The sequence below is a fragment of the Pithys albifrons genome, chromosome 17 (assembly GCF_047495875.1).
Source record: "Pithys albifrons albifrons isolate INPA30051 chromosome 17, PitAlb_v1, whole genome shotgun sequence".
NCBI classification, from domain to species: Eukaryota; Metazoa; Chordata; class Aves; order Passeriformes; family Thamnophilidae; genus Pithys; species Pithys albifrons.
In genome coordinates, this window is record NC_092474.1 from 7,437,723 (window position 1) to 7,464,365 (window position 26,643).

General features: G+C 52.1%; 1 protein-coding gene across 1 annotated transcript in view; it reads right to left on the reverse strand.

Annotated features, from left to right (window-relative positions):
* The window catches only part of CORO1C (coronin 1C), a 42,686-nt gene that overhangs the window by 3,299 nt on the left and 12,744 nt on the right, over positions 1-26,643 (reverse strand). The window contains exons 2-10 of the mRNA XM_071571838.1: positions 20,789-20,988; positions 11,049-11,171; positions 5,015-5,144; positions 4,079-4,260; positions 3,392-3,511; positions 2,421-2,525; positions 1,393-1,538; positions 771-828; positions 445-690 (exon numbers count right to left, since the gene is read on the reverse strand). Coding sequence (XP_071427939.1) covers positions 445-690; positions 771-828; positions 1,393-1,538; positions 2,421-2,525; positions 3,392-3,511; positions 4,079-4,260; positions 5,015-5,144; positions 11,049-11,171; positions 20,789-20,983 — 1,305 coding nt within the window. The 5' untranslated portion in view covers positions 20,984-20,988. The remainder of the gene's footprint in view (positions 1-444; positions 691-770; positions 829-1,392; positions 1,539-2,420; positions 2,526-3,391; positions 3,512-4,078; positions 4,261-5,014; positions 5,145-11,048; positions 11,172-20,788; positions 20,989-26,643) is intronic.

Here is a 26,643-nt window from a genome sequence, read left to right on the forward strand (position 1 = left end):
GAGTTTGAAGGGACCCACAAGGAATATCCAGTCCAGCACCTGGCCCTGCACAGACACTCCAACAATCCCTCCCTATCCCTGTCCTGTTGTCCAAACATTCCTGGAGCTCTGGCAGCCTCGGGGCTGTGCCCACTGCCCTGGGGAGCCTGTTCAGTGCCCACCACCCCCTGAGGGAAGAGCCTTTCCCTGAGATCCCACCTGACCCTCCCTGGCACATCTCCAGCCACTCCTGGACCTGTCCCTGCTCACACAGAGCAGAGATGGAGCCGCCCCTCCTGTGAACAACTCACCTGGAACCCCCCAACCAAGCACCACCTCACCTCCAGGTCACCCAAATACTCCAATCACACATTCCTGAGCTTTGCCACGCCTGTTCCTGAGCAGGCAGCACCCCAGGAGTGCCACCCCAGCCCACCACCCCCTGAGCTCGTGGGGTTCACTCACGGGGTTTGAGGCATCCGCTGCTTTCTTTGGAGCGTTGATGAGATCACTCTTCTTGTTGGCCGCAGGTTTGTTGTCCAGTATGTTCTTCTTGACCACCTTGAGGTCCCTGTTCTTGCCTGGAATGTACCCATGCTTGAGGGAGATGAGCAGGGGGTCGGCATTCTTGCCCTCGAACCACTCCTCTGCCTCCAGCGCCGCCTCTGGCCCGGCCGTGTCCGGGTACAGGTCGTCCTGGAACAGGTCCGACTGCAAGGCAAGGAGATGGGTTGGGCAGGGCTCTGGCAGGCACAGGCTGCCTCAGCCCCCATGCCCAGGGCACTGCTCACCTTGCGGGGAACCGTCATGATGATGGGCTCGCACTTCCTCTCGTGGAGCTTGAAGAACCTGCCACGGGAAGGGGAAGGTGGGACTCGGTGAGGAGAGGGAAGTCCACACACACAGCAGTGGGCCAGGGGACAGGACATGGGAAAGGAGCAACCCCATGGAATCACAGAATTAGGGAGGTGGGAAAAGCCCTCTGAGACTATGGAGTCCAGTCATTCCTCCAGCCCTGCCAAGGCCACCACTAACCCATGTCCCCAAGTGCCACATCCACATGGGTTTTAAATCCCTCCAGGGATGGGGACCCACCACTGCCCTGGGCAGCTGTGCCAGGGCCTGACCACTCTTTCCATGAAGAAATTTTCCCTAAAACCTCCCCTGGCATAACCTGTGGGAGTTTCCTCTCATCCCATCGCCCATTATCTGTGAGAAGAGCCCAAGCATGTCCCAGCCCAGCAGTGACACCTTCCCTGCTGGAGCCCCTGCAGTGACACCGCTGCTCTCCTGAGATGTTTCCTGCCCTTCCCTGTTTCCTGAGGCACAGCTGCCCCCTGCTCAGTGCCCTGCTGCTCTCAGCACTGCCAGGTTCCCACCCACTGACCCAGCCTTGGGCTCAGCTCTCCCTACCTGGCAATCTCACACTTGTTGACGTCGAGGCCCCTCTTTGGCATGAACCCCATGCCCCTCTGCGGCTCTTTGCTGCTGAAGGTGTTGAGGTAGTGAACGTACGGGGACTCGTCGGTGATCTCAAAGTAGCGGATGCTGCTGTCACCCTGAGGGGACAACAGGACACCTGCAGAGCCTGGGGCAGCCCCAGCCTCCCTCACAGCCTTCCCTCACAGCCTCCCCTCCTGGGAATGCTGCCACACACAGCTCACAGCTGGGGCTTGGCAGCTAAAGCTTCAAGGCAGATCCCTGCTGTGACAGTTCCTCAAAGTCCTGCTCAGAACACTCTGGGACATGGACCTGAGTTGGGGCTTCCAGGATGGGAATGTCCCCGTGCACATCATGCCTTGTGGAAACACTGAACCTCCTGCCACACTCAGGCAGGAAGGCTATAAACCAGTTTATCCTTAATTCCAGACACTGGGATCTCTGACACAGCAGGAGGGGCAGCAGATGTAAACCAAAGATTCCTCCTTAACTGTTAGAAAGACGGGACTCCTGAAAGTACTTTTACAGATTCTCCTTTGTTCACTGTGTCTTTGGCTCCTCTTTGTAGGAAGTCCATCACAAGGGGGAACTTTAGAGCACAAATTGCTTTTAGAACGGAGCACCTGATTCCAGTTTTCTATTATTTAACCCCACAAAATTACAGGCAGTGTTCCACTATCCTCAGGCACAAGGAGGAGAACATCTCAAATGCACCTTCCTCCCACACCAGTGTTAAATCATCTGGGTCAAGCCCAACAAGGGACGTTCTGGTAATGGTATGGGCTTGTATTTAAAGCAGATTTACATAAGTCAATCCATGACAGAGAAACATCCAGGACACTCCAGACTCCGTGGTCCTGCAGAGTGAGGATCAAACCCACTCCAGAGCAGTCTGGTCCCTCTTCAGTGCTGATTTTTTGGTTCTGTCTCCCCAAGTTGAGACCCCTGGGAACCTTGCAGAGGCACCATCCCCTCCCAGAGATTGTCAAGCCTCTCCTCACCTTCCCACACAGGTAAATGATGTTGGTGTCCGGGTCGTAGAACGGCAGCAGGACCCCATTGCTGGTGTCCATCTCATGAAGGGCAATTGGCTCCTCCATGTTTTGCTGGAAAAAAAGAATGCCAGGGATGTTACTAAAGTCTGGAAAAGCTCCTGTTAACCCAGGATCTAAATAATTTACAGCTCTGTAGCCAGGGAGCTCCCAGCAGTGTCTGCACCACCTGGACAGATCTGTGTGTCACAGCAAGTGCTGGGAATGTTCCTGAGATTCATTCCCCCAAGGGTGTTTAGATCACAAAACTCAGCAGAACAGGGGCCAAGAAAACCCACCAAGTCAAAGGAAATACGTGACACAGCCATGTTAGAGCTCTGTGTAGTGTGATGGGATGGCTGATGGATGAGGGGATGGAGGGTCCTTCCCTGGAGACACTCAAAAGCCACCTGGACACAATCCAGGTGGTCCCTTCCAACCTGAATCCCTCTGGGACTGTTGTTGTCCTGCTCTGCTCATACAACACAGGGAGTCAAAGTGACCTTCCCACAGCCCCTCTGCTCCCTGTGCATCTTCCCAGGCTCTTCCAACCTGCAGCTCCCAGACCATCGGTGCCCTTGGAGAGGCACAAGAAAACTCACTTCCTTCCCTGAGTGACCACCCAGCCTAAATCACAGAGCACCTTCTGGCACGGGAGCAGGCAGTAGATGGAAGAGGGAATAGCCTCAAGTATGTAAACCAGGACTTTAGGAAGATGCACTGGCACAGACTGCAGAGAAGCTGTGGCTGCTCCTTCCCTGGAAGTGTCCAAGGCCAGGTTGGATGTGGGACAGTGGAGGTGTCCCAGAGCAGGGGTTTGGAACGAGATGAGCTTTAATGTCCCTCCCAACCCAACCCAACCCAAGCCCACCCCTGGCAGGGCTCCCTGGCTGCAGGGCTGGGGGAGTCCCCCAGCACTGGGGAGGGAGCAGGGGCCGTACCGGGTTCCACAGCGCCAGCTGCCGCTCGCTCATGCGGCTGAAGCCGGTGGTGAAGATGTTCCCATCAGCCAGGAAAATGGCTCTCATGGGCCGGGCTCCCTCGTGGGTCTTCTCCTTCTCCTGGAAGAGAGGAGCAGGTCAGTCTCCAGCAATGCACAGGCAAACCCAGGGGTGGCGGATCCTCTCCCAGCCCCACGGAACTGTTGGGACACGTGGCTGCTCCTCGCAGGGTGGGATCCAAGGAGCAGCATCCAACCATCCTGATGCTTGAGGGAAAGAACTAATTGCTAAACCACAGAGGAAATGGACATTCCTGGCTCGTTCCAGCTTTGCCAATCAGACTCTTGCGAAGAGGTTTTCCTTCAGCCTTGCAAGCTACAACATACACAAGCTGCTAAACCTCTGCTTCCCATGCACAGCTCTGGAACTGTAATTATACAGAAGGATTAGATGTGGAATTACACTCCTGCAGGTTTTAAAACTGAGCCCTAAAATCCTAGTTCAAACACTAATCCCAGTAAACCCAGACAAATCCTCCAACTCCTGCTATTCCTTCTATAATTTTTGCCTCACACAACCGAACACGGTGTGAAAATACTGAGAAAGAAGGTTCTTTCTCCCAATATTCTTGCTAAATCTCTGCTGGAGTGAAATCCAGCTGTTTCTTTAATTATTATGTGAACTTACAGCAACAATTTCTTGTTTCCTGGGGTCAATGACTCGGACTTTCTTGTCTTTGGAGGCTGTGCAGATGAGGCTGCCGTTGCGGTTCCAGCTCACGTTGTAGATCATGTCCACGTGCATGTCATCCAGGTTGATGAGAGCTTCTCCTGTGCCCACATTCCAGATGATGATGGCATTATCACAGCCTGCAGTGGAAAAGGACACCTGCCGTCACAGCACTGGAGGTGGGGAACAAAGGATAAACCTGATGCAGCTCCAAAAGCTTTTGGGGAAACCAAACCCCATACTGGGAAGCTCAGAAGGGAATTTTATCAATAGAAAAGACTCAGCTTGTCCAACAGTCCAGCTGAAAGGATTGGCTGCTTTCCTTGGGATTCAACCTACGGGTCAGGCTGTGGAAGTTTCAGACTGTGCCGAGGGATAATGAATTATCCAATTTATTTCCACAATGATGTGACTGACTTTCAAATGAATCTCATTCCAAGGACTGTACCAATCATGGGACAATTTGGAAAATGCTGGCAGTGAAAGCCTGTGGGAGGAAGAGCTGGACTCTGGGATACTTTGAAGGGATCAAGGGGAAGGAGAAACACTTGGGCCTGTTACAAAAGTATAAGAAAACAGGGATATGGGGAATGCAGATGTAAACAGTTACTACAGATCAAATAAACTCTGGAACAACTTTAATACTCCAATTGATCTTCCAGACAATTCCATTGTGCTTGTCCCTGCAAACTGAAGATAAAATAGGCTGAGACAAGGAGGGGGGTGCCAGCCATGTGTCCCAGTGTTCCCAGGCACTGCCAGGAGGCTTGGGATTCCCAGGGATCTGAGCAGCTGGGAGAGGAAGGAAGGAAAAGGAGTCAAGAACTCTTCTCCCAAACCCCTGGCACGGCAGTGAGGCAGGAGGGAGGTGCCACGGCCTCTCCTGAGCTGTACCTGCGCTGAGCAGCACGTTCCGGGCCGTCGGGTGCCAGGCCACGATGCCAACTCTCTTGGAATGGCCTTCCAACACCACCACCGGCTCTGTCAGGGACAGGGTGAGCCCGTTCTCGGGGATCTGCCACACCTGGGGGGGAGAGGAGAGGAAAGGTCAGCCAAGGCTGTCCCCTCTGAGGAGCTCGTGTGCTTCCTGCACCCCACGGCTGAGCCGTCACCTCTCCACACACACAGGAAAAGGGAATCATTCCCAGTAAACCCCTGGCTGATCCCTGGGTAACATCCTCCCTTTGGTGTGCCAGCACCAAACCACCAACTCTGATGCTGCAACTCCCCATTATCACCATGTCCAGGGACTCCTTTCAGCTCCATTCCTGCTGAGGAGGACTCGGAAAAACCTGCCTTGGAGCTCCAATTCCACGTGAACAAGCTGCTGTCTCTCCAAACGGGGCTTGTCCCTTGCAGGGATGACACTGCAGGTCTACCAGTGCCTGCTTTTTATTCCTTTAGAAACACCAGGAATTAGTTTTCCTGGTAGGACCAGGCTACTTCCAGATCCCATTTAATCAGGGAAGGGTGGTTTGGTCCTGGCAGAGGTTGGAGCAGCCCAAACCAGCATTGCAGTGCCTGCCTGTTCACTTCTTGCCTGGTTACACAACCCTCTGTTGCAAAGATCCTCAGGGAAGGGCCATCAGGAGAAGGAGCAGCACCCCAAAGGATGTCTGAGCACTGGAATTCCAGCTGTGGATCACAAGGAGGCGGCACTGAAGGTTTACTCTCTGAGGGCGGCACATCCTGCAGCAACCAGGGATGGGACACACAAACCCCTCAGGATCAGCCCCACCAAAACTATTCCTGCAATTCAGCGCTGGACAATCGTCTTGGAATTGCAGCTGATCCCCAGGAGGTGCATGAGCAGATTCCCTGGAATTCAGGGCCCCTAGGCAGCAGTTGGAGCGGCTGGAGGCAGGTGGCAGCATTGCAGCGTGTTTGCTGCACTCCCATTGTCTGCTGTTCCCGGAGCTGACAGAGGGACCAGGCACTGCCCACGGTGTGCCCAGCCAGCTGTGTGAGCCAGGAGATGCCAGGCAGGGATTTAGGAAGCGACGTGGACACACATGTGTGAGGGTGACGTGGATTTCTCTGCTGATCCCTGTTCTCCCTGTGCTGAAATAAAACCCAGCGAGATGCAGAGTCTCTGTGGTACCAAATAACCCAAAAATGGTTTCCCTTTTCACCCTCAGCATGCCAGGAGGAATGACCACGATGGGAACACCATCTCAGGGGAGGATTCCAATGGGAACACCACCTCAGGAGAGGATTCCAATGGGAACACCTCGGGAGAGGATTGCAATGGGAGCACCTCAGGAGAGGATTTCAAAGGCAACACCACCTCAGGAGAGGATTTCAAAGGCAACACCACCTCAGGAGAGGATTTCAAAGGCAACACCACCTCAGGAGAGGATTCCAAAGGCAACACCACCTCAGGAGAGAATTCCAAAGGCAACACCACCTCAGGAGAGGATTGCAATGGGAACACCACCTCAGGAGAGGATTCCAAAGGCAGCACCACCTCAGGGGAGGATTCCTCCACAAGGGGCGAATATGTTCATGGCCCCAAGCCTGACAAAGCTCCAGGAGCATTTGGACAATGCTTCCAGGCACATGGTGAGACTGTTGGGGTGTCCTGGACAGGGCCAGGAGTTGGCCCCAATCCTTGTGGGTCCATTCCAGTTCAGGATATTTCATATTTGTCTGAAAATCCCTCTCTCCCTTCCTGCCTGATGGAACAGCACTGGAGACACCCTGACACAAACTGGGGCTTTTCCCAGTGTGATTTCAGAGAGGATGCAAACAGGAGCTGCTCAGCCTGGAGGAGCAGGATGGCATCCCCCTTCCCATTCTTCCCAGCTCTGCCTGTGGCTGTGATCCAACCCCTCCCAAGTTCTCCTGAAACACAACAGGTCTGCAAACCACAGCAAACCCCTTCACCTGCCGCTGACACCCCAAACTGGGTTACAAATGTGCCAGGTTTATGGAAACAGCTTTTTTCCTGCCAGTCAGGGAGTAACAATTTGACAGCAGCAACAGTTGGGAACATGTTTGTGCTGGGAATTCTGTGTCAGTCTGAGGCACTTCACGCTGGAACCGTGTGAGGTCTCTGATGAACCCCCAGGGCTTGGTGGTTTTTCTGTTTCTCATCATCTGTCCTCCTGCCATCTGTAGGGCTTAGTTTGGATATTGGGAAGGAATTCCTCCCTGTGAGGGTGGGCAGGCCCTGGCACAGGTTGGGCAGAGAAGCTGTGGCTGCCCCATCCCTGGGAGTGTCCAAGGCCAGGCTGGACAGGGCTTGGAGCAACCTGGGACAGTGGGAGGTGTCCCTGCCCATGGCAGGAGCTTTGACTAAATGATCCTTAAGGTCCCTCCAACCCAAACTATTCCATGACTCTGTAAACAGTCCAGTGAGAGAAAAAGTGGGATAAAGGGACCTGCCCCACTCCCTCAGCCTCACTCTCTTTGTGAACAAAGCCTTGAAAATGGAATTTATTAACCCAAAAGACCCAGGAGCAGCAGAAGCTTCGGGGTCAAGTGTGACCTGCAGGTGAGCCAGGCAGGGGCTGAGCAGCTCCAGCCAACATTCCTCCCTGTGAGGGGCAGCAGCAGGAAAGGAACAACATTCCTGGGATCTCCAGTTCTATTTCACATCAATCCAGCCAGGAAGAGTCCATGGATCCCTCTGAGCAAAGGAATCAAAACACTTCAGAACCAAGTTTAAACATGAGCCAGCGAGTGCAGGGGGTGGGAGAGGGAAGGGAGGCAAAATACCCATGGAAAGGGTTTTTTAAAAGCCTCTGGGGAGACTTTTTTCCATCTGGGAAAGCCCTGACAGTTTGGAGCAGCTGCAGAGCAGTCTAATCCCAGGCAGATTATGGACTATTGACCCAATAATCCTGCCTGGTATTCCAAGAAATAATAAATAAACGAGTGTGAAAGGTCAGGGGATGGTCCCAAGTGGCCTGGCCCCTCGTTCCAGGCCTCAGCTCGGGATCAAACCACATTCACAGGGCAAATTAAGGAACTTTGGATGCCAGACCCAGCCTGGCGAGGGTGAGGACTGAGGATCAACCCGAGGAAGCACAAAAATGCTGCAGGATTCCCTGGGCAGCAGTGGCAGTTTGGCAGTTGTGCCACCTGCTGTGGTGGGTTCTGGGGCTGGAGCTTTGCAGGGAGGTTTGTTTGTGCTGGAGGAAGCAGAGCTGTGGCCCAGCAGAGCTCTGGGTTTGGGGCTCACAGGAAGGGCAGCAGGGGAAGGCTCTGCACAAACAGCACGTGAGAAAGGAAACAAAGCAAACTTTTTTTTTTCCATTCCCTTGAAAGAGATTCAAAAACTGTCTCTTCTGGGTCTGCACAACCTGCAGAGAAGATTCAGTTCATGTCCAGAAAGAACATAATTTCCTATATTATAAATATTAATTCCTGTCACGTCAAGTGAGGAACTGAGTGAGTCTGAGCCCTGGATTTATCCCTGTCCCTGCAGGAAGTGGCACTTGGAGCATAATTTCTGCAGCTCTCAGACCCTCTCTTGGCTTCCCCTGTCCTGGTCCCACTGGTGCCCACCTGCCCAAGGGCTCTGCTCTGACTGTCAAAGCAATTTGCTCCATCACACCAGCTCTGCTCTGCCCATTACACCCACACTTATTAACATGCACCTTCTGATGAATCAAATTTCCCATCTCTGAGGAAGGGCCCGACACCACCTCCAAGCCCTTCTGCAACAAAACATCTTCCAGCAGATCTCAAAGCCTGCAGTTCATTTCAGCCATTCAGCAGCATTCCAAGCAGGAATATTTCAGTAATTCCTTCTTTGCTGGCACGAGGAAACAACCCTTCCAAGGGATGTTCTTCACACACCTGCTCCAAACAACATGGGATTCATCAATTCTCTCTTTAAACCTCCTCAACACACCCCCAACATCTTCCTGAGTATCCCTGATCCTGCAAGCACAGCAAGGATGTCCTTAATTCCCCCTCCACTCCAGACAGGTCACACCAGGAGGTACCAAACATGACCATGAGTGGGCAAACCCACAGCTCAGCTCCACCGTGGTGCCTTTCCACACCTGCTGCCTCCAGGGATGCAGGGGAAGCTCCTCCCAATTTGGGATGTGCAGAGAACCCTCAGTGAATACACAGCTGGGGGCACAGATTCCCACAGACAGTTTGTGTCCACATTGGACACAGCACTTGGACAACTTGTAACTGAACACTGTTGGTTTTTCTCCGTAGTTCAGTCCCTCTGGAGCCTCCCAACATAGTTCTCATTGCACTTGGATTAGAGACTTGTTTTGCCTCCAAGAAGGCAGCTCTGGACCTACTGATGCTCATGTTTCAGAGACCCTTCCCAGGCACAGCCTTTCTGCATCCTGGTTCCTTGGAGGGCCATTCCTAGTTCCTGGAGGGCCATTCCTGGTTCCTGGAGGGCCATTCCTGGTTCCTTCAAAAGCTCAGTTGCAGCCCAGTAGTGAATGTTACAGGCACAGAAGCTTGTTGTTTTGTTTAATATTAAATGTAGCCCATTTGGTAACATGCTTCAGCTTCCAAGACTGAGAGATCACAGGCAAGAGCTGTCCCAGGAAAAGCCTCAGGGGATGAATCCCCTCCCAGACATTTTAACGATGAACAGAAGCAAAGGAATTTATCTGACATGATCTATAATAAGATTTCAATATAACATTCAGCCTACAGCATTTCTAAATATGGCCAAAGATCCCTGGAGTTATTTGGCATTATTTCATCTTACAAGGATTTGCTTTCACTGATTGTGCTGTGTTTGCACACAGAGGATTCCACACCCAGGCACGGGGCTGTCCTGAGGTCAGACAGGGCTGGCAGGTGCACAGCTTGGATTAATTTTATATATATAAAAAAAAGCCCTTCTGACACCTGCTCACAACCTGTGGATACAGGAAACACTTCAGGTGCCCTCCTTAAATCAAGGGGTGAAGCAACTCCAAAACCTGGTGGGCTCGTTCAGGTGCAGAGCTTGGATTATTTTTGTATTAAAAAAAGCCCTTTTGACACCCGCTCACAACCTGTGGACACAGGAAACACTTCGTGTGTCCCCCTTAAATCAAAGGGTGAAGAAGTTCTGAAACCTGGTGGGCTCATTCCCTTCCACTCCCTTCCCCTTCCCAGCATGGGGATATCTGAGGGAAGGAACCACCACCTGTCCTCTGGAAAGCTCCACAAACTGAACCCCTCACCACTGACTGGCACTCTTCCTTCTCATTCCTCTTTTCAAACATCACACAAACCCCCAAGAAGGAGGAAAAATGAGAGAAATTCCTCACTGTGAGGGTGGGCAGGCCCTGGCACAGGTTGCACAGAGAGGTGGTGGAAGTGATGGAAGTGCCCAAGGCCAGGTTGGACAGGGCTTGGAGCAACCTGGGAGAGTGGAAAGTGTCCCTGCCCATGGCAGGGGTGGCATTGGGTGAACTTTAAAGTCCCTTTAAGGTCCCTCCCACCCAAACTGTTCCATGACGACTCTGCCCTCAGGCTTAGAACAGGAGGGGTCTTCAGGACTACAAGTGTCCTTTGGAGTAGGACTTCAGCAGGGGGTAGAGCCCAAAGCCCACCCCACAGCCCCAGGGAGCAGAACCCACCCCACAGCCCCAGGGGGCAGAGCCCAAAGCCCACCCCACAGCCCCTGGGGGCAGAGCCCAAAGCCCACCCCACAGCCCCCGGGAGCAGAGCCCAAAGCCCACCCTACAGCCCCAGGGGGCAGAGCCCAAAGCCCACCCAACAGCCCCTGGGGGCAGAGCCCAAAGCCCACCCCACAGCCCTTGGGGGCAGAGCCCAAAGCCCACCCCACAGCCCCTGGGAGCAGAGCCCAAAGCCCACCCCACAGCCCCTGGGGGCAGAGCCCACCCCACAGCCCCAGGGGGCAGAGCCCAAAGCCCACCCCACAGCCCTTGGGGGCAGAGCCCAAAGCCCACCCCACAGCCCCAGGGGGCAGAGCCCCAGGAACACCCACCATGACCGTGCAGTCCTCAGAGCCGCTGGCGATGACCTGGTCGTTGTGGGGACACCAGTCGATGTCCAGCACTGGGCCCGTGTGGCCACACACTGTGGGGTAGGACTTGTCAATCCTGCCTGTCTGGAGGGAGGAAACAAGAGAGAGAGCTGTGATATCCCAAAGGAAGGTGCTTCCCAGTGCTGCTCCAACTCTTTCAGTACTCAAAATTTCATGACATCTGAACCAACTCATGGATTCTTGAGAGAGGAAACAAACCAGTAACTTTGGGAACTCCAGGAGGTGCAAGGGAAGAGTTCAGAGGTTTGGCACAGGAGCTGTGCTCCCATGGGATGCAGGGATGCCTTCCCACCCAAACCTCAGCACTTGCTGGGATGCCATCCCTTTGCCCACCCCAAGATTTTGGGAAGAGCAAAGCTGTGGTTTCACCTGTGCTTCCCCAGGGTGGGCAGTGTCAGTAACCAAACTCAAATGTGAATTGAAGGTGTTGCAGCTCATGGAATTTATCAAGGCTCCTTGTTTTTTCATTATGGAGGGATTTGGCTCACGTGGAAAGTTTTTTAGGATATGGTTGTGCAGAGTAAAACAGTTTTCAGGAATGACCATTGCTGACATGGCCTGGGACAGCCACAGCCACACCCAACCCATCCATGGCCAGAGGACCAAGGCCACCAGCTGCCAAAGTCAAGCTCATCCCAGGGATAAACTTCCCAGGAAAATGAGCTAATGAGACACTTGAACCTGAGCTGAGACAAGTCAGTGATGCCAAGAGAGGTGATGCAGAGACACCAACTTTGCCACCAGGTCTGTGTGTTGCTGAGGAGCCCCTGAGGATCCCGAAGAACCTGATCCCCCCAACAGCTGGATGCAGCCAAGAGGGAAGAAAGGAAAGGAATATCACTCTAATCATGGTTCTCTCTCTTGGTCAAGCCTTGCAATATTTAAATTAGAGAACACACCCAGCAGTAGCAGCAGGGTGAGCAGGAGCCTCCCCCACTTCCAGGGCCAGACCCCTGATCCTGCCCCAAAGGGGTTTTGTTTCCAGGGAATGGCCCTGTCATGGTGAGTGATGGGAGAAGAGAGACAGGAGGGAGAGGTCTGCCATGGGGTCATCTTCTTTTGTGTTTAAACATGCAGAAGAAATGGCTGGAATTTCATCTTTGCCATTGGATGATAACATTCCCCAACCTTGGAGATGAGATTCCTTAATATGTGTCTCCTACTCCGCTCCATGTGGGAGGCTGGGTCTATTCAGGCCTGTCTTAAAGCAGAATAATGCTGGATATTGGTTTGTGAGGACAACTGACCTGAAGGCTCCACTAACAGCAAAACAAGACATTGATCCAAAAAGATCCCACTATTTGCTAAATGGCCAAATTTAGGTTTCAAAAAACCCCCACCAAACTCTCAGTGATTCGACTGCTTTTGAAATTCTTAAAAAGGAAGAAGAGTTGTGGATGAAAAGCCCTAAAGCTGCCATTCAAGAATTAAAGCCTGTGTAATCCCTCTTGGATGCCATAATGTGAAATAGGATTTAAAAAATTAATACACCCAACTGCCACGTTCAGTTCATCCATTTTAATGGACCTAATTAAAAGGAGAACCATGCAGAGCACATGGATGAACACACAAGTTGCAGCACAGGCCACAAATACACACAGACCTAACCCAACAGGGCCCAAAAAGAATCCCAGAATCACTCAGGTTGGAAAAGACTAAAAAAAATGGGACTAATGATGCCAATGTGACCCAAAGCCCATTTCCAACAGGGAACAGACAGGCAGGGTGGGCAAAGAGAGGGTATTCAGCAGCAGAGTGGGGGAGACAAGAACTCCCAGCAACCTCAAATGTATTTACTCCAAAAAAATTACCATTCCAAGCAGCAGATGACAAACAAGAGGGGGAGATGTCCCACAGCTCCTTGGGCTCTGGCAGAGAAAAACAATGCCAGGGAGATGAACAGCCCAGGGGCATCAATACCTACACTTGGGCACAAGAGGAGCAGCTCTGGGGCTCCCCAGGGTCCACAAACAACCCCAGAGTCACTCAGGTCCGCAAACACCTCCAACATCATCAGGTCCAACCTGTGACCCACCCTGTGACCCAGAGCAGAGCACTGAGTGCTCAGAGCCCTTCAGGGATGTGGGACAGGAGCCCAGAGAAGGGTGTCCCCTTCAGCAAGGATGGAACAGGGTGAGCACTCACACAGAAGCTCCTGCTCTGTGGTCAGAGGCACCAGCAGAGCAGAGGAAACCACAGGGCCTTCCTGAGCACGGGGCAGGGCAAGGGCTGCGCTCGGCATCCTGCACACACCCTGACCCCAAAATGGACCAGGGGGTTGCCATGGGGCAGCAGAACCCCAGGACAGCAGCCCAGGGCCTGCCCCAGCAGGTGAGACACGAGCTCTGAGCTCAGGTGTTGTTCTCTCACCTCTCCAAGTCACTTTGTCACCACCACCCGTGCAGGCCTGTCCTGGAATGGGACAGGATGAACTGTGCACAGAACAGCTTGAAAAACAGTATTTGGAGTGGGGGGTTGCCAAAAAGGAAACCTCCAGCAGGGAATTAAAACCCCACCAGGCTGTAAACCGACCAAATTCCGTGTTTCCAAACACAATTCCTTTCCAAAGAGACGGCCCTGCCAGGGGAACACCACAAGGTTGGCACCTTGGCTGCCAGCTGGGGGAGTTTCCACACTCCTGTAACGCTCCCAGGTTTGGGGATTTATTTATTTATTTGTCAAATGTAATCTTTTAATTAGGGCAGGATTTAAAAATAAAGCTTAAGTGCTGGTACACAGCTTAAAACTAACTCGGTGCGACTTCCAGAAATTAAACCCTTCTCATAATCCACCAGGACTGTGGTTGGGCAACACAAAACAGTAATAACTTCTGAAATTTGGAGTGGTGTTTCATAAAAAGTTGGTCAAAAAGGTGTATTTGAGGATTATTAAGAAGTTGGATGGTGTTGACTAGAAGCACACTCAATATTCAGTCCTTCAGCAGCAGGTAAATCAACCTTATTGAAAGATTTTTAGTTTTTTCATGCATCACAAATCAGGAAAAAAATGTTAAATAACAAGAATTTGTAAACCCAGATCAGAAAAAAAGTTAAATAATTAGAATTTGTAAACTCAGATCAGGAAAAAAGTGACAGATGATAAGGAAAAAACCCTGTTATTAATTCCAAAAGGGACAAGTAAGTGACACAAGAAAACTGTTCCTGAAAGTGGGAGTTCTATGAATTAATTTGACTGTCTTGTGATCTTTTCTCTGCCAGAAAAGGGCAATGGGTTGCAGGAAACAGCTTATGGATTATGGTAAAAATATCAGGGAGAGCAGCTGCTTCCCCAGCCTGTGGCTGCTCATGGAAATCTCCATTTAAATTGGGGAAGTGGCATCGAGTTGCACAAGGCAAAGCAACTCCCCCCTCACTCTGCACGAGTTTGAGGAAGGAAACCAGGTCACAACTGCAAAGTTTGAAACACCAACCCCCTGCACCTTTTCTCTGCTTGAGAAAACACTCCTTTTTCTTCTTGAAATTGTGCCTTTTCCTCACAACCACCCCAAGTTTCCCCAGTGCAGGGGGGAAGTTGAGCCCTGGGCACTCCCCTCCAGCTCTGGCTGCACCAGCTGGTCATGGAGCAGCCCTTGGGAGAAACCTTGGGATGAAATGGAAGTGTCTGGATCTGTCCTGACCATGACCAAGAGCCATCAGTGACCCAAACCAGTCCAGGCATCCAGAACCAATATGGAAAACAACAGAGTGGAATTCCCAAGAGCTCCACTGGAAAGTCCTGCAATAGGAGACCCCTGGAACTGCTCTCCAAGAATCTCTCCCCACTGTTCTGCTGTCCTGACAGCAGTGGGGCTGGGACATTGGAAATGGAGGAAAATTTCTTCCCTGGAAGGGTGGCCAAGCCTGGAAAAGGCTCCCCAGGGGAGTGTGGAGTCACCACCCCTGAAGTGTAAAACACAGGCAGATGTGGCACTTCATGGAGTGGTTTAGTGGGATGGGGGTGGTCAAAGGGTTGGGCTTGATGGTCTTGGAGGGTTTTTCCAGCCTTAATGATCCCACCACAGAATGGAGACAGCTCCTTGCTCCAGAGCTCCCTGACTGGAATGGATGTGCAAAGAGGAGGGAACAAAACCACAGTGCCCAACCAGAATCCTGCACAAAGCCACCAGATTTGGCATCACCACATTCTGAGCAGGTTTGGAGGGGTTTGGGGAGCAGGGATGGGCTGGGGGTCCAGGCTTTGCTGCAGAAGGAAAAGCTGTTGGGAACTGCAGGAGGTTTCACACTGAAAAAGGCACCATTCCCTGCAGAATCCTCCCCAGAGCGAGTTACAACAATCAGCTGCTCATGTGCTGGCTTAAAAAAGGAAAAAACAAACACAGACAACCCCTAAAATCCAACTTGACCTGCAATCTCCCATCTCTTGGAGCTGGGAGAGCACCACAGCTCCAGCATTCCCAGGAATGTCTGCCTCAGGTTCCACAGGAAAGCTCTAAACACACTTCAGAACTAAATTTTAGCCTCAGCCAACTTTTAGCAGAGGAATATTTTTGGGCAGAAGATGCAAAGATTTAAACAGAGAAACTTGTTGCCCACAAATGACATTACAATCAACAGGAGAGTCCCTCTTTAATTCCACCCCTAAAATATGATTTCCAAAGCATTCCAACATTCTCCTGTTCCTTTCCAACTGCAGGAAAACCTGTGGTTGTCCTACAAGCTGAAGGTTCTGCATCAAGTGGTAAAACCCCTCAGCAGTTCAGGAGTGGTGGAAGGCAAGCACAGGGATCCACAGGGATCATCCACACTCATCTGCAAGATAGGAACAGGTGATCCAGGACTCCAAATACAATTTCCATTTTAATTGTTGGACAAGGCCTTAAAATTGCAGTGATATTTGTACAAATCTCTGGCTGACTGAAAGACAGGGGATGGAATTTCCTACAGAAATGAGCTTTATTAGCCCCCCTGCCTGCTCTGTATGCCCAAGTACACCAGAACCTGCTTATCCATTGGAATCAAGCTGACAGGGATAAATATCAACTTCCTTTTATAGAGAAAAATCCAAGGTGAAATAAAAGAGGAAAATCCACCCATGCTCCCCTTAAAATTGCTGGAAGGGCTCAATGGATCCATTGCAGCAGAACCTCCTGATTTTATTTCACAAACAGTTGAGAAAAGGAGGATTTTTTTCCTCCCCCAATCTTTCCTGGAGGAATGAGAGTCAGGAAGAGCTGCTGAACAACTCCCATATGCCAGGGTTGAACTCGAAGGCACATCACTTGCAGAACAACATATTCCTTGGAGAAGATCATTCCCGAGGTGTGCACACCCCCACCCACGTGCCAGTTGCCTCCCAGGGTACCAGCTGATCCCAGATCCTGCAGGAATGCTGCCAGTATGAAGGGAGTGCAAGAAAGAGGCAGGAAAATGGAATATCTAATATAAGTTATATCCAAAGGGGGCTGAATAAACCTCTGCTAGAGGCCTTACATAACAGGGCTTGTTGCTAAAGAATTATTCTACATGAGCTGAAACAAAAGGAACATCTGCAGCTGAACTTTCTGGTACAGAAGAGATACAAACTCCAAAGGTTTTTGGAGGAGGGAAAAGCAATTTGTATCCACTGAATCCAGGGGTTTGCAAGTCACTGTCCCCAGCACATCCCAGAACAAGCAGGGAAGATTCCAGTTCTTCCTAGTGGTGTCCAGTTAATGCTGCTCATCCTGACTCTTTCTCACCTACACCGCACTGAGAGAAATTACAGCTTTAAAAAAACAACGTGGCTCATTCCAACAGAGGCCAGTGTTCCAGACCAACCAACCTGTGGGAGCTGGACTTTCTGGTGCTCAGTGTCTCTTGGCAGAGCATGGGAATGGCGAGTTCCTGGCAAAGCCCCTGCACATGGTGCGTGCAAGAAAACAGGAAGTTCAGACAAAGCATTTCCACAGCCCACAAAGGCGGCTCGGCGGCCCCGGCCCCGGCCCTGGCTCCACACCAGCCCCCGGCTCCACACCGGGCTCTGCAGGAGCCACCGGCTGGAGGGGCGATCCAGTATCTCCATGCAGGCGGTGCCAGAAGAACCTCCAGCGGAGGTGTCCCGGGGCTCAGGACATGCTGAGGCCGCGGGTGTTCAAGGGTTAACTCCCGTCCCGTGCGCAATGCCCGCGCAAACAGCAAACAGCTTAATTCGGCCGCACGGGTTAATACTCCTGCACAAGTGGCTTAGCTCCTGCGCGCAACTCCCGTGCAAACGGGCTCGTTCCCGCGCACACGGGGGTTGATTCCCCAGAACGAGTTCATTCCTGTGCACAATTCCTGAGCGCACAGGGGCAATTCCCTCGCACGGGGCAATTCCAGCGCCCAATTCCTGTGCCTCTCCGTTAATGAATTACCGCACACAATTCCCGCGCTCCTGGGTCAATTCCCTTGCTGCCGGGCCGATTCCCGCGCTCACGGGTTAATTCCCGCGCTGCCGGGCCGATTCCCGCGCTCACGGGTTAATTCCCGCGCACTTGCCGCGCCGCGCCCCCGCCCCCGCCAATCAGCGCGGCGGCCGCGAGCGCTGCCATGCCCATATAAGGTAAAAAGCCGCGGCAGCCGCAGTGCCGCTGCGGCGGGCGCGGGCGCGCGCGCGGAGGGGCGGGGCTTGCAGGACAGGGGCGGGGCCTGCCCTCCCCTCCGGTACCCGCTGCACCCCCCCCCCCCCCCCGGCACATGGTGCGGGGTCCCGGGGGGCTCATCCCGCCCCGAAACCAACCCCAGCCGCCCTGCCCAGGGCCGGGTGGTGCTCGCCGGCAGCAGGACACCCCTGCCATAACAAACCCCTGGATCAGCGCTGGGAATTGCCAAGGAAAAACGCGTTAAAATGACTCAAATTGCCCCTTTTCTGTGCCCGCCCCGCACTGAGGGTCAGCCACAGCCCAAGAATCCCACCCCGCGCTGGGCTGGAGCGGACACGGCGCCGTTACGGGGCATTTTCCCTGCTGTAATGCAGCAAGTGTATTTTTATGGCTTAATTTTAAAATCAAACCAAACCCATGGTTTAAAATTTCCCTCTTTTTTTTTTTTTTTGCTTCCCCTGAATATAACAACAGTTTTGCTGGGAGGAACTTAATAAATAGCCCTGCTAAGTGGGCTCAAAGAGAAACCCAAGTGTTATTTAGGGTGTTGAAGGAACTGAAGGAACAATTTCATCAGCCCAGGCTTTAAAAATAAACGTGGAACACAGGAACTGGTTCGGGCTGCATTGCAAAAGAAGGTGTCAGGCTGGGGGTGAGGGACACAACCCCTCCAGCTTGGCAGGAACCTCCTCAGAGGAGGATATTAAAGGGCTGTGTGAGGCAGGAATGGAGCTGAGGGCACCAAGGCAATGAGAAATACAGGGGAGGGTGGGAGGAATAACTGAGTAAGTGCAAAAATAATCCCAGAGATAAGATGGTGCTTAAAAATGCAGAGGGCCAGGTCACTCAGAATTTGCAGGAATTTCTGCCAGGGAGTGAGAAAACACAGAATAATGGAATCATTAAGGCTGGAAAAGCTCTCTGAGACCATCAAGTCCAACTGTTCCCCCAGCACTGCCAAGGCCACCATGTCCTCAAGTGCCACATCCACATGTTTTTTGAACACTTCAGGGATGGTGATTTCCCCACTCCCTGAGCAGCCTGTTCCAATGCTTGACAACCCTCTCCATGAAGAAATTTTCCCTAATATCCAATCTACACCTCTCCCCTGGCCCAGCCTGAGGCCGTTCCCTCTCCTTCTGTCCCTGTTCCCTGGAGCAGAGCCCGATCCACCACTGGCTCTCCCCTCCTGTCAGGGAGTTGCAGAGAGTGAGAAGGTCCCCCCTGAGCCTCCTCTTCTCCAGGCTGAGCCCTCCCAGCTCCCCCATCACATTTGTGTTCCAAATACTGGGATACAGGAGCAGAGAGAAGGGATGCACATCCCCTGCTGATGGTGTCTGTACTGGACCCAAGGAATTCCTGCTCCAGGTCTGATCCATGACCCATGGTCTGGCCAGGAAGACTTGTAGCCCCAGGATGGGCCAAAGGGCTGCTCAGGAGCAGCAAATGGAGCTAATTTGGGAGGTTGGGGTTTGGCTTTGCTTTGCAGGACTGAGAACCGGCTCTGCCCTGGCCGTGTGGGATGCTGTGCTCAATCCTGGTCACTGGTTCTAAATTTAACAGGGCAAATCTGGAAGTGGAGCTGGGAAACAGGCACAGGGCTGATGACAGACTGAGGACAACTTAACTATACCCTTAAGAGAGAAGCTTGAGGGTCACAAAGAAAATCATGTTGCAAAAAACCAGACTTTGATCACAGGAATTTGCTGGTTAAGCATCAGAAAGGGATGAGAAGAATCCTCAGCAAGGGTGGAAGATGGATGCAATTTTTCCATGCAGTATCAGGGGCAACAGGAATTTGTTTCTGTCAGTTCCAGCTCCTGCCCATTTATTGCTAACACAGAATTGAAGGGGCTCCAGGAAGGTCTCTGTTCCCAGCTTTTCAGCCTCCAAACCTCTGATCCAGCCAATCTCATGGCTGGTGGACAGGAACCCACCTTCTTTGGGTGTTTGGCAAAGCACAGCCCTGGGGCTCTACAAATACCTCCAGAAGAGAAGGGGGAGAGCAGAGTGTATGTGGAGGGTCACTGTAAGATCATTTATTGGAGACTTGGCAACATCTTGCCAAGAAAGAACACAAAGGAGGGGGGGGGGTCTCCCTGCCCAAGAGGAGATAAAGCCCTTCTCCTAATTTTTCAGGTTTGGGGTAACAGGATCTGGCTGAATCAGTACAATGAAGCCCAAACAGAGCCCTGTGATCTGAGAGAGCTCCAGGACATCTGTGATGGTACCTTGGAAGAGCTGTTTCTTACCAAAATTATTCTTGTCTTACACTGTCTAAAGAGCATCTGAAGGGGCTGGACCAGCTCAGATTCCAGGGCCACAAGCCTATGGAATTGCTCTTCTTGGAACCAGCTCATTCCTTTGCATCCCTCCAGTGAAGGGCTGCAAGGCCTAATTGGGCTCAGGTGCATTCCTGAGTTAATTCTGGAAGGAGCAGTTGGATTCAGGTGCATTCCTGAGTTAACTCTGGAAGGAGCAGTTGGATTCAGGTGCATTCCTGAGTTAACTCTGGAAGGAGCAGTTGGATTCAGGTGCATTCCTGAGTTAACTCTGGAAGGAGCAGTTGCATTCAGGTGCATTCCTGAGTTAACTCTGGAAGGAGCAGTTGGATTCAGGTGCATTCCTGAGTTAACTCTGGAAGGAGCAGTTGGATTCAGGTGCATTCCTGAGTTAACTCTGGAAGGAGCAGTTGGATTCAGGTGCATTCCTGAGTTAACTCTGGAAGGAGCAGTTGGATTCAGGTGCATTCCTGAGTTAATTCTGGAAGGAGCAGTTGAGCTCAGGTGGTTTCTAAATGAAGTGACACTTTCAGACACTTTTTTTTTTCCCCAAAGCTGAATCCCTGACAGTGTTAAAACCTGACGTGATCACAGAGAGGCTCCTAAAACACGATTCCCTGTAGAAGCTCCTGCCAGAACTGGCCTGGATTAGTCAAGCAAACAGCTTGTTTGATGCACAGGAAGCATCAGGCTGATTACAGACATTAAACACATTCCTCCCTGGCAGCGTTTGTCACCACGGCAGACCCGTCCCAGCCCCGCGCTCCTCCCACACAGCAAAGCCCAGGGGGGACTCCAGGAGCTCTGGGAGCTCTTACCTTGTGCAGAGGCAGCACCAGGAAGGCCCCCCCGCCGCTGGCATCGACGATGATGGCCACGAAGCGCGGGTTGACGGCGCAGAAGGAGCTGTCCCAGGTGACGCGCGACACGCGGATGTCATCGTAGCACTGGTCGTTCTTCACGGCCTGGCCGAACACATGCCGGAATTTGCTCTGTCGTACCACTCGCCTCATGGTGTCTGCAGGGCATGGAAAAGGGAGGTCAGGCAAAGGGGCAGCACCTCCTGCTTGCCCAGGGAATGCCTGGCCAAGGAGCACCACAGGATGGTCCCAATTGGGTCCGTGGCTTCGCTTTCCAGCAAGGCGGAAACGCGGCTTCGCTCAGTGTTCGTGGAATTATGGAATGGTTGGGTTGGATGGGATGGAATCACAGAATAGTTAGGGGTGGAAGGAGATCATCAAGCCCAACCCCCCTGTCCAGGCAGGGTGACCCAGAGCAGGTGACACAGGAACGTGTCCAGGTGGGTTTGGGATGTCTCCAGAGAGGAGACTCCACACCCTCCATGGGCAGTTCCATGGCTGTGCCACCTCCATGGAAAGAAGCTCTTCCTCATGTCGAGGTGGAATTCCTTAGGGTTTAGTTTATGGCCATTGCTCCTCGTCCTGTTGTTGGGCATCACTAGAAAGAGTCTGGAGCCATCCTGACACCAAAGACCTTAAACCTCATCAGTGCCACCCCCTGCCATGGGCAGGGACACCTCCCACTGTCCCAGGTCGCTCCAAGCCCTGTCCAACCTGGCCTTGGACATTCCAGGGATCCTCCACTTTGCTTTAGAACTGCCAAAGCCTCAGCCAGTTTTGCCTTTTCCTTCTTTTATTAACTAAAAGTTCAGGTTATTTTGTACCAAACTGAACCAAACTGCACTTCCAAGGGGATTTTACAGAATTTGCCAGTTAAGCATCAATTTTCCCATTGTAAATGTGTCCTCTGACTGCAGGAAAGGAAGTTCCTAATCCTAAAAGCAGTTTTTAGACAAGTCTCCACATATTTTCAGGGATAAATCTAGTCTTGGATTGAACTTGTTTACTTTCAAGTCAGACAGGGGCCAGAAGATGTAAATAAAAATGCAAGCTCCCAAAATCCGGTGTTCCTGTGAAGTGGTTCCACATGTCCCCCAGCTCCCAGTTCTTTCTTCTAACTCCAAAAATCTCCCTAAAAAAAAAAAAGTAAAATGCATTTCCTAGGCAGAAAGGAGTAATGGAAACAACTTAATGACTCCAATTAACTTGGTGTGTCTGGAGCATTTCTTGAGAAAAGTTATTTTCAAGAATGCTGAAGTTAAAATAGAGTGAGAGGGATTGGTGTGGAAAATTCCAGCACCTGAGACGTGGAAGAAGAGTCAGGCACACCACCATCATCCTCGGGTCACACTGCAACCTATGGGGCTCTCACATCTGGGAAGGGCTTTTCCCATCATCCAAGATTTCCCCCCTCAATCCACGCTCGCAGAGGAGGAGCCTCCATACAGCGTCTCGCTTGTACATATGGCAAAAGTATTTCTGTCCCAGTCTCCAGGGAAAGCAAAAAAAAATTGGAAAAAATAAAAATAAGCAGAGTCCACCTCCTATCTCGCCTCTCAGAAGGTCCCCAAGCACATGGAGAGGCTGGGAAAAGCTGCTCAGCTCAAGGAGCTCCTTGCTCCAGCCCCAGGAGTGATGCTCCGGAGTGAGAGACTGGGAATGTGGCTCCATCCCCACTCCCTGTGCACAGCCTGTCTGCTGCAAACGTGATGAAAGCTTGCAGGGCTGTCTCTGACTGCAAAGGCTTTGCAGCAACATTGATGGCTGTTTTGTAGTCTGGGAGGTTAAATAAAAAATTAACAGCGACAAAAAGCGGAATAACGGGAGGGAAACGCTCATCAGAGCCGGGAAATGCACAGCCCATAACACGCCTGAAGAGGAGAAGAACGTTCCAATTAAGGGAACAGACAGCTCTGGAGTGAGACACTCCAGCTCTGAGAGAGAAGGGAAGGCAAGCAGAGGGTTTGTCCTCCACCACATCCCACCAGGGGTCTGGCCCTGGCCACCTCTGAGGCTCCGTCTCCAGCCATGGATGTTCCAGTGCCACTGGAGCCACCGGTGTGCCCAGCCCACACCGAGGGGCACAGCAGGAACCCAGCTCAGGAAAACCAGCTTTCACAGAATGTTCTGGGGGGGAAGGGACTCCCCAGGATTATCGAGTCCAGCCCTTATGGCCCATGCGGGGATGGAGCAGGGATTGACCCCATGGCTGTTACAGGTACCAGGCTCCAACCAACAGAGCTTCTCTGAGCACAGATAATAAATACACTGAATTTGGGGTCATCTTTGTGATGGGGTCACCTGTTCCCAGGTGTGGGGTGGAGGACACCAACCACCTTCATGAGGGACACACAGCTGGCAATGGCTTTGAGCCACTGGTGACCCGAGTCCCACGAGCTGTGACACAGAGCCAAGGGCTCCAGGGTCATCCCCAGGGGTGGGGACTCCATGTTTCTCATGGTACCTTTTCCATACTGATGTCTTGTTATTTTGAGGACAATTAAAAAAGTTTAAGAAAAAACAGGTGTTGTTTTAAAAGCAACTGAATAACTGGGCTGTTTAAGATGTCCATGTGAAAAAAGTGATATGGAAATTATTTCTATCATATTATAGATAAACTTGGGCTTCCTCTGTGCTGCTTATCAGGTGATGGAATTGCATAACACACCTTCTGCCAACTGTTTTCCTTAGAGCACAAATGCAGGGCCTGTTCCACGCTGGACACGCCCCAGAACACCGGAGTGCAAAGGGGAGTCACACACCAGGAGCTGCTCTGGGAGCACAAAATAAAATCATGGAATGACTTGGGTTGGAAGGACCCTAAAACCCATCCCTTGTCAGGGGTGCAACAGGATGTCCACTCTGCAGGGACACCTTCCACTAGAATCACAGAATCACATAATGGATTGGGTTGGAAAAATCCTCAGAGATCATCAAGTCCAACCCTTGGTCCAACTCCAGTCCCTTTACCAGATCATGGCACTCAGTGCCACGGCCAAGCTCAGTTTAAAAACCTCCAGGGATGGGGAATCCACCCCCTCTCTGGGCAGCCCATTCCAATGCCTGATTACTTTCCCTGTAAAGAGTTTTTTTCTGATCTCCAACTTCAATTTCCCCTGGCAGAGCTTGAGCCCCCCTTGTCCTATTGCTGAGTGCCTGGGAGCTCCAAGTGCCGTCCAACCTGGCCTGGAACGCTTCCAGACAATCCCAACCTCACCAAATCATGCCCAAAGAAAAAGGTGAATTTCAACTCAGAGATGCCCAAAAGACACGAAACATCCTGAACTCCCCAAGTTCCATAAGATCCATCATAAAGAAATGCAGTTCCACGCCCAGTTAGGAATTTGTGTCGACTCATTCACTTCCATCCCAGGGCTCCTCCCAGAGCCGGGAGGGCTCAGCATTCCCCCAGGGAACACCGTGCAGGAGCTGCATCACCTCCATCACCCCTCCCTCCCACCACTCCAGGTGACACCAGCCCACCCCAAAGACATTGGGATATTCTCCAAAGCCCAACATGCCACAACAGCACCAGAGCTCTCGCCCAGCTCAGCCCTGTCCCACCTTGCAGCAAATCCTACTCGTCATCCGTCTGCACGACTCATCCAGGAGCTGGGAACAGTCTCCTGCCTGGTGCCCATGGCTTTTCATGGCAGGGAAAAGTCCCCTGCCTGGTCCACATGGATTTTCATGGCAATGTTCCCACCCCGCTGTGCATCAAGATTAAAATCAGACTGTTGAGGAGGTAAAGACACAGTTTAAACTTGCCCTGCTGAGCCAACATGCAGCAAATTGCCTGGTGCCACCATCCTATAGACCCAGGGGTTTGGGAATTTGTCTGTTCTAATTCAGACAGGATAGCTGTGATTATATCTTTTCTCCTCTGGATCAATACCAGAACACCATGAAAAAGTGGTTATTTCAAATATTAGATACTGGGGGATCTGCTGCCCTTTCCACCTTCATGGGAGAGAACCTCCCTTTGTCCCAGGGTGAAATCCTGCTGCTTTATTTCCCTCACTTTTGCCGTGTGTTGGGAAGGGTAATCATTTGGGTTTCTATAAATGACTTTTAAGGAACGCAAAGAGTTCAGAAGCATCCAAAAATACCCCGCTGTGTTCCAAGGGGATCTGCTGGAACACACCTTCGCTGCCCTCTTCCCCACCTACAGCTCGGCATCCTCGGCAGGAACTCTGCGAACACATGGTGAGCAGCCTCCGAGTCCTCATTTCCATAGCAAAGGGAGTGATTCTTGGCGTTGGATCACAGCCATTTTGATCTGGCTGCTCTCCAGGGAGAAGGAGGGGGGATGTGCAGGCTGTGGTTGTGAAGAGCAGCGGCTGCAGATCCCTGAGAGCACCAGCGAGAGCAGGTGAAAAACAAACCAGGGGCAGTTGGAGCTCAGCACCCAAAAGGAGTCGTCTCCCCACCACAGACTCTTGTTAAACACCAAGAACATTTAGTCTCCTCAGCTGTTTTTCAATCCCACAGTGCAAAGGATCCCCCCTCCTCCTTTTCCTCCTCCTCCATCTGCAAGAAAATCCACAGCTCAGTTTGGTTGCCACAGGTTCTCTCAGCAGAGCCACGTGCAGCAGCCACGTGGGAAGGAGCCCCAGGATGGCCAGGTCATGGAATGGTTTGGGGTGGAGGGACCTTAAAGCCCATCCAGTCCCACCCCTGCCATGGGGAGGGACACCTCCCACCAGCCCAGGTTGCTCCAAGCCCCATCCAACCTGGCCTTAGACACTCTGAGGGATGGGGCAGCCACAGCTGCTCTGCCCAACCTGTGCCAGGGCCTCCCAGGGAGGAATTCCTTCCCAGTATCCCACCTAGCCCTGCCCTCTGGCAGTGGGAAGCCAGTGTCCTGTCCCTCCATCCCTTGTCCCAGGTCCCTCTCCATCTCTCCTGGAGCCCCTTTAGGCCCTGGAAGGGGCTCTCAGGTCTCCCAGAGCCTTCCCCTCTCCAGGGGAACATTCCCAGCATTCCCAGCCTGGCTCCAGAGCAGAGGGATCCAGCCCTGGGGCATCTCCTCTGGACCTGCCCTAACAGGTCCATGTCTTTTTTGTGCCACTCTTAGGATTATCATCAGGTGAGACACCAACACCTGAGATGATTCACCACAAGGAAAGGCTGATTCAGGCTCTGTCACACAAGCAACAGGATGACCTGGGCAGTTCAGGGAGCCTTGGGAAGTGACTGGAAATACCCGAGTTGGGAAGGAAACACATCCATGGCTACCAGGGCCATGCTGGGGCTTTACTCTTAAGAAGTGGATTTGGAACAAAACTTTTAAAAGAGGAAGTTAATTAGATCATTGTGCTGTTCAGCCTTGGCTGAGGAGCCAGAACAACCTCCACACATTTCCCAAACAGAAATAATTCAGGGGGGGCGGGGAGGGTTAAAGCACAACTTTGGAGGATTTCAAACCTCACAACTGGGAGCTGAAAGGCGTTTAAGTTCTGCCAGAGTTACAGCCCTCAGCAAAATGAAACCAGAAGCATTGGACACCCTGCACAGACCACGACAATGGAAGTGCTGACAGACCTAGGGCTGCTGAGCTCCTGGATCCTGCTCCGCCACACACGGAATCTTGGTGGGCACAGACTAACCAGCCCCCAGAACTATTCTTTGCCCTCCTTCCCTTAACATGTCAAGTGACTTGCAGCTGAATTTTGCCCCACACTGGAGTTCATCTCCCAGCCTGTGCCTGCTGCCCAGCCCCTGTGTCAGCATTTCAAAGGCCCTCAGAACGGCAGGACCTCGCACAGGGAGCCCTTTCATTCCGCTCCTTTCTGATCTCCCATCATGATGTG